The 6929-nt window shown below is 57.1% G+C and overlaps 1 protein-coding gene and 1 long non-coding RNA gene across 2 annotated transcripts; both read right to left on the reverse strand.

The window, feature by feature from the left end:
- Positions 1 to 500: 500 nt before the first annotated feature.
- LOC121086542 (forkhead box protein D3-like) lies at positions 501 to 4439 on the reverse strand. The gene is made up of 4 exons (XM_040590445.1): positions 3968 to 4439; positions 3489 to 3661; positions 3294 to 3400; positions 501 to 505 (listed from the first exon to the last, which is right to left on the reverse strand). Exons 1-4 carry the CDS (start codon positions 4244 to 4246, stop codon positions 501 to 503), a joined length of 564 nt encoding a protein of 187 aa, XP_040446379.1. The 5' UTR covers positions 4247 to 4439.
- Positions 4440 to 4655: 216 nt separating this feature from the next.
- LOC121087785 lies at positions 4656 to 6726 on the reverse strand. The gene is made up of 2 exons (XR_005827738.1): positions 6061 to 6726; positions 4656 to 4875 (listed from the first exon to the last, which is right to left on the reverse strand). It is a non-coding gene; the product is annotated as an uncharacterized LOC121087785 (long non-coding RNA).
- Positions 6727 to 6929: the final 203 nt, after the last annotated feature.

A 6929-nucleotide genomic window follows, 5' to 3' on the forward strand; every position in this document is an offset into this window, starting at 1 on the left:
AAAAAGAAAAAAAAGGGGGGGGAAGAAAAAAAGGGGAAGGGGGGGAGGCAAAAAAAAGAAAAAAGGGAAAATGGCACAAAAAGGAAGAGGAGAGAGAATCAGTCTCAGGATTCCCCATGGAGAGAGCGTCTGCGACACCCCTGTGCCCCCCGCCCTGCGCCCACCCCCCTTCCCTGCTGGCAACACTTTAGCACAAATTTTAAGTTTGCACTAAAAACCAAACAAAAAAAAAAAAGCAAAAATCCCCCGACCCCATCCCGCTGCCATCGCCTGCCTTAACCCCCAGCCCCGCAGCAGCGACGAGGCCCCCCCGCAGCCGCTCCCCCCACCCCAGCTCAGCATCGAGAGGTGGTTTTTGTTGTTATTGTCGTTATTTTATTTTATTTTTAATTCAGGTTGTGATAAAGTGTTGCCAAAGATACTGCTGAGTTATGCCAAGTTGGGAAAAGAAAGAAAAATAAGAAATGATAATAATAACGAGAAAAAATGTGAGGGGGGGGTCAAACTGAACAAGGAAAAAAAGAAAATTAAGGTTTTTGGTACAAAAGAGGCAAAACCAACGCCACCCCCCCCCCCCCCCCAGTGTAAGGGCAGTGGGGGGAGCCAGTGTGGGGCTCGGGGCTCAGCCTGGGGGTCCTGGCCCAAGACACCAGGCAGGGTTGGGGTGTCCCCCTGCCCCCAAAGCAACTGGTGATGGTGGGGGGGACAGTTGGGGTTTCACCCCGCTACTTTGGGGTTTTGAGAGGTGGCAAAGGGGGGGGGGGGAGCTGCAGGGGCTTCACCCCCTCCTGGGGGCTGGGGGGCTATGGGGAGGGGGGGACATTCCTTCCTGCCCCCCATGCTGCTTGTAAAGATGCTGCATCCAGACCCCCAGGTTGTGCCCCGCAGCCCCCCCCATCAGAGGGACCAGCGGGGGGGTCCTGGCCCCCAGGCTGGGCAGGGAGAGGGGGGGGCTTGTTCTTCCATAGGAAAAGGGCTTATTTCTTGCCCCCCCCCCCCCTCAATTCTCCTTCAGCACCCACCAGTTAGTGCCCCCCTCCCTTCCACCCCGATGTTGGGGCGAAGGTCCCACCGGCAGCTGGGACAGGCCCAGCCCCCCCCTCCTCTCCGGCCCCATTCGCCTATTTAAAAAGAAAATAAGAAAAAAAATTATATATATAGCTATATATCATATCTATTTATATTTTCGATTTATTATGAAAAGTTTTATTTAAATAAAGAGGAACACTTTTTAAAAAAGAGCAAATCACCACGGCGTCACAGGATGGAGCTTTCTTGCGGGGTGGGGGGGGGAGCCGGGTGGGCCGTACCAAGTAGCAAAAATGCTGCGTTTAAAGTTGTGTTTTCTAAAAATTATATATATATATATACACACACACACACACACCGAGAGCTTAAACTTCTCCTGGGGTGGGGGGGTCACGCGTGTGCCCGAGCTCTGCCCGGGGACCCAGCGAGGATGCTCAAGACGGGGCCACTTCTATTTTATTTTTTTTCTTTTTTTCTTTTTTTTAGTTTTCCTTTTTTTTTTTTTTTTTTTCTGCGTCTTTATATATAATCTATTAAAGAGATTCTCTATCTAAAGCACTCGCAAGGTTTCAGCGGTTTTTATGTGTAAACTACTTTTGTGGTATATCTGGGTAAAGGAGCGAGGCAAGGAAATTAAAAAAAAAAAAAAAAAAAAAAAAGCACAGAAAAGACATTCCATAGATTGTAACTTTGATAGTTCTTTATAAAGTGTGGGAGACGAGGAAAAAAAAAAATTAAAATAATAAAAATTGCACTTTGGGGGGGCTTTAAAAAAAAAAAAGAAAATAAACTATATATTAAAAATACACACGCAGCCATTTGGTCTTCTTGGGAGGTGGAAAAGCTTACGGAGGGCGGCAGCGCCGGGGGGCTCGGCTCGGGGGAGGGGGGGCGAGTTTTCTTGGGTTTTGTTTTTTTTTCCTTTTTTTGGTGTTTTTTTCCCTTTTTTTGTGGTTTGGGGCTGGGGGGGCTGTGCTGGAGGGGGTGACCCACGGCTGCAGGGAGCAGGCGGGGGGGTGGCCCTGGTTTGGGGGTGTCTGGGGGGTGGGGGGGGCGTTGGGGGGCAGCAGTCCCAGGCAGTCACCGTGCCTCAGTTTCCCCAAATGGAGCAACTCCCCCCCCTTGTAAAATAATGGCAAAGGGCGGGGGTCCCACCACCCCAGCGTGGAGTCGGGTGCCCCCTCCCAGTCTGCCCAGTGCCCCCATGGCCAGATCGGGCCCCATTAAGCTGCTTGCGGGGGGCTGAGTCGGGGGGGCGGGGGGCGGGGGGGGCTGTAATCGCGTTTGGGCAGAGATTAGTGCCGGGGCAAACGCCGGCCCCCAGATGGCCGCGGTTTAAGGGGCCTTTGGGGACGGGGTTTGGGGTACACCCCCCCACCCCCACCCCGGTAGGGACCAGCTGCAAACGGGGAAACTGAGGCAGGTGGGGGGGCGACACGACCGGCAGCAACAAGGGGACCCCACGGTCCAAAGCCCCCAGACCCTGCTGCCTCCCTGCACCCCAGCCGGGGGTCCAGCCTCGGGGCCCCCCCAGCCCCCCCAGAGGACACGGCCAATGTTAACGGATTAATTAGTGTCATAAGCTTCCTAGTTTTCGGGAGCGCAAAGAGCTTTGGGGGTTTTATCTCCCGGGATTTAGTGGCCAAGTCGTCGTGCTTAGCGAGACGCCCTAATGCCACTTAACACCTGGGAGCCGCGATTTTCATTAAGGGCGTCAGGGACAATTAGTAAGAAAATAATTAGGGCAGGGGCTGCCGCTGGAGGGTTTAAGCCCCATCCATATGTGCCTGAGCCCACGGCGGGGGGGCTGGGACCCCCTTTCCTGGGTGATGCTGTGGGGGTGGGGCTGGCCCTGATGGGAGAACAGGGGGCAGGTGGTCCCCCCTGGGGTGCCCCTTGAAGGCTGGACCTCAGGGAGGTGGGGGGGGGGGTCCCCACTGGGGCATGGGGATGGGGGGTCTCATCCCAGCGCATTGGGGTTCACTGGTGATGGGGGGACACGTGACCCTGTGACCTGGGGGGGGGGGGGGGGGGGGGGGGGGGGGCTGGGCTACAGGGCAGGTGACACCTGCAGAGTCCCTGAGCGGGAGCTGCCCCCACCTTTTGGGGGGGCCCAGATGGGCAGCCCCCAGCCCTGGGCCAGGGGCTACAGGAAGGGGGGCCGGGGAAGGAGGGGGCCGGGGCCCCGGGGTGCGGGGATCCGGCCCCAGCCCCAGCGCGGGGGCAGGCAGCGGTGGGGGGCTGCGGGCAGGGCGAGGGGGGGCAGTGCGGGCAGGGTGAGGGGGGGGGGCGGGGGGGCGGCGGGGGGCAGCAGGGGCAGCAGCAGCCGAGGCCGTACAGGGCGTAGGGGTGGTAGTAGCCGACGTTCACCCTGCGAGGGGAAAGAGAGCACCAGGGTCAACCCTGAGCCCCAACCCCCGCTGAGGACCCCCCAGGTCCCCCCCAGCCCCCCCGCTCACCTGCGGACGCGCCGCCGGGCCCGCCGGCGATGGTAGTCCCCTTTGGCGAAGTCCTCCAGGTTGGCGGGGTGGATGGCCCAGAAGTGGCCTTTACCGTTGTCGCTGCGGCCGGCCTTGACGAAGCACTCGTTAAGGGAGAGGTTGTGGCGGACGCTGTTGCGCCAGCTCTTCTCCTGGGCCGAGAGGCACCGTCAGCCATCGCGCCCACCTCGTGCACCTCCGGGACGTCAGTAGGCACCAGAGTGAACGGTGCTCGACCCACCTGGAGAGCCCAGCCCCCCGGTGCCGCCTGATGCTGCCCCGGTGCCGGCGCACACGCGCTTTCCCGGTGGATTGGGGTCAGCAGAGACGTGGTGAGCCGAGCCCAGCTCCGTCCCGCACCCGCCCCAGCACCCCGGGCTCAGCTCCCTGCCGGGCCACCCCAAACCACCGACACGGGGGGAACCCCCAGCCAAGGGCCCGGCCCCGGCGCCCCTCACCTTGTTCTTGAAGTAGGGGTAGTTGTCCATGATCCACTGGTAGATGTCGGAGAGCAGCAGCTTCTTCTCCGGGGAGGAGAGGATGGCGGTGGAGATGAGGGCGATGTAGGACTGCGATGGCTTGTCCCCGGGCTCCGGCGGGGTCCGGGGGGCGGCCGGGGGGCTCCGGCCAGGGGGCTCGGGGCTGTGGGGCACCCCGTCACCCCGCTCCGCCAGCAGGGACTCGATGGTGAAGGAGGCCCCGGGCGGGCGCCGTCCCCCGGGCACCGTGTCCCCCATGGTCCCTGCGCCGCCGCCAGCTGCAGGGGAGACCTCCTGGCCCGGCCCGGTAATTAGTGCAGATTATAGCGTTTGCTAATTGTGTTTTCACAAACGGGCTGCTTCGCAAAGCAGGCTGTTTATCTGGCAAAGCCCCGGGTTTAGCGGGATTTGGACCTTTAAGCCTCATAAATAAAATGATTAATCCGCTGGAGGTGGAGGAATTCGAAGTGGCACCGAGGTGCCGTGGGGACGGGCCCTCGCTGTGCCCACCTCGGCCCCCGCTGCCCCCCAGTATGTGGGGGGCTGTGGGGGAGCGGGGGGCTGCTCTGGCCCCCCCCTGCCCCATGCACAGACCCCCCCCTCCAGGCTCACGCACCGGGGAGCTCCTGGGGACCCCGGGGACAAATCCCAACAAGCCGACACTGCATTAAATGTAAATCTTTCTTTTTATTTAACAAACACTATAATTTGAACTTTGAAGAATGTGTACTGAGGGAAAGAAAAATAATTTTCTTTTTGTTTTTTCTCTTCTCTTTACAAAAAAAGAAAAAAACAGGATATAAGAAAAAACATATGTACAGGAAGAGCTGGCCAACTCAAACAGAAAGCAGTAACAGAAGCATGATGTTTCCAAACAGTGGCTTGGCCTGGAAAATTTAAAGCAATTAAATTAGAATACAAATATTAGAAAAAACTGGACTCTAAAGCTACTGTGCAGCCAGGGATGTGAGCCACAGAACTTTATACAGTAAAACTTAATTTTTGAGCTCTACCCAGGTTTTTGTTTTAATCCCCCTTCCCACCCCCGTCCCCATTTAAACCTGAAAACATATTGCTTACACGCAAACAGAAAAAAAAATAAAAAAAACAAAAAAAAAAAAAAAGAGAAGGAAAAGAAAAGCCTATGTCGGACAAATAAGGGTTTCTCTGTGGGAGCAAGACTGGAAACAGCAGGAGAGCAAGGGAGCAGCGGCCGTCTTCTGCCTGCTGCCCACTCCCCCGGCCGCCGGCCGGACACCCTCGCAAGATGCCTGGGGAGAAAGCGTGGGGCTTTCTTACCCCCCCCCCCCATCCACCACCTCCTGCCTTCCATTTTTCATTTGCCGAGATAAAATGTCAATGGGCAGGAAGGGCTGGGAGTACGGGATGCTCCCTCTGCCCGGTGTCCTCCCGCGGTGGGCAGGGGATGCAGGATCCCACCCCCGCGCGGGAGAGACTGGGAACTTGGAGGGGAATCCTCCAACATATGCCAGGTCACAGCTTCCTGCTCAACAGCATCCAGAGGGTGATTCTTTGCTTTTGGGCAAGTCACTGACAAGGATTTTTAACAGTTCTGGGTGGACCTTGGTGGCTTTTCTGCTGACGTGAGATCGGCCCTGCTTTTGCTTTTTTCTCAATCGCAGGACGAGCGCTTTGGAAGCACCGTCGCTTTGTTGCTGCCACATCGCTGCCGTCACAGGGACGTGCCAGTGGCCGGGAGGAGAGGGCCGAAGGTAGGCCGAGGTGCCAGCAGGGCCGCCCCTGGTGACACCAAGCGCCCCTCGCTGAGCTCGAGGGTCTCACTGCAGCGTGGCCAGACGCTGCTCAGGCAGCCTCAGCTGCAGCGATGCCCCTCACGCTGGGCATGGGGGCATTGCTCCGGCTCACCACCCGTCCCAGCGGCACGGCGAGAGGCAGAGGCCAGCTTCCTTCCAACGTTTACTCTCATCCACGGATCAGAAAAGTCAGCAAGGTCCAAAGCAAAACAGAGTTCAGAGGCGTTAGCAGAACAGCAGAGCTGCTTACGCAAAGTTAACTACAAAAATTCTCTAAGACAAAGTCAAAAAGGTTACCGTTTGCAAACTCAAGAACAACAACATTTTGCCATCAAGAGCATAGCAGTAGCTTTGGGTCTGGGACCAAAGTCTTGAACAGAGAAGTGGTAAGTCCAGAGGCTGTTAACGCGTGGTCGCAGGGCTCCACGCATCGTCCCTCGGCTCTGTCCTCAACACCCTGCCAACAGTGCCGCCAGCAGCGCCGGTGCCGGGCCGCACACTGGTTCGTGACTGAAAGAAACCTGAATTGGAGTTTACCGAGGTAGTTGGCTAGAAACTGAGATTCCCCCACCTGGCATTTTCTCGAAGGCCCAAGCACCCCTCGCCCCCCACCCCGCTCCTCCTCACGTGCCAGGTGTCCAGCTGTCCTGCAGGTCACTGCCACCACCTCCAGAAACAAAGCCTTCCAAAGAAAAGGGAATGCGCAGCCCTTTTAAGTCTTCAAAAACACCAAGTTATTGCACTTCAAAAATACAACAGATTTGTGGTTCGAGCCCTCCCCACCCTCCCCATGGCTTCTGCTCAACTAAAACGATTCACTACGCACAATTTCTACATTACCTTCGGATTAGGTTTAAAAGATTCAAAACGTGTCTCTTTACATGAGGTGCAGAGCTGCTGGAGCTCCTATCTAGAACAGTGCGGTTCCAATCGTACATCTCTTCCCTCTCACCCCGTGCCCCCCGTCCCCACCCCTAAAAATCCCCCTCTATGCTTGCTGGGTTATACAAACCTCCCGCGCCCACCCACCCTTCTCCGGCCCCTCTCCCCGCTCCCCCCTCCCTCCCCACCCCGGACTCACACGTCCAGCAAAAACTTTAGATTAATTAAGGAATGGTTATTTAACAAGACGATAAAAATGCACACAGCTTTGGAGATGCACGGGA

This window comes from Falco naumanni, chromosome 4 (genome assembly GCF_017639655.2).
Source record: "Falco naumanni isolate bFalNau1 chromosome 4, bFalNau1.pat, whole genome shotgun sequence".
In the NCBI taxonomy this organism is placed as follows: Eukaryota; Metazoa; Chordata; class Aves; order Falconiformes; family Falconidae; genus Falco; species Falco naumanni.

Bases quoted from the DNA above. Each gene is read 5' to 3' on its own strand.
- LOC121086542 (XM_040590445.1), bottom strand. From the start codon at position 4,246: ATGGGGGACACGGTGCCCGGGGGACGGCGCCCGCCCGGGGCCTCCTTC. The intron at 3,662-3,967 runs GTGAGGGGCGCC...CTCTCGGCCCAG, and splicing joins ACCCCTACTTCAAGAACAAG to GAGAAGAGCTGGCGCAACAG. The intron at 3,401-3,488 runs GTGAGCGGGGGG...TTCCCCTCGCAG, and splicing joins GCCCGGCGGCGCGTCCGCAG to GGTGAACGTCGGCTACTACC.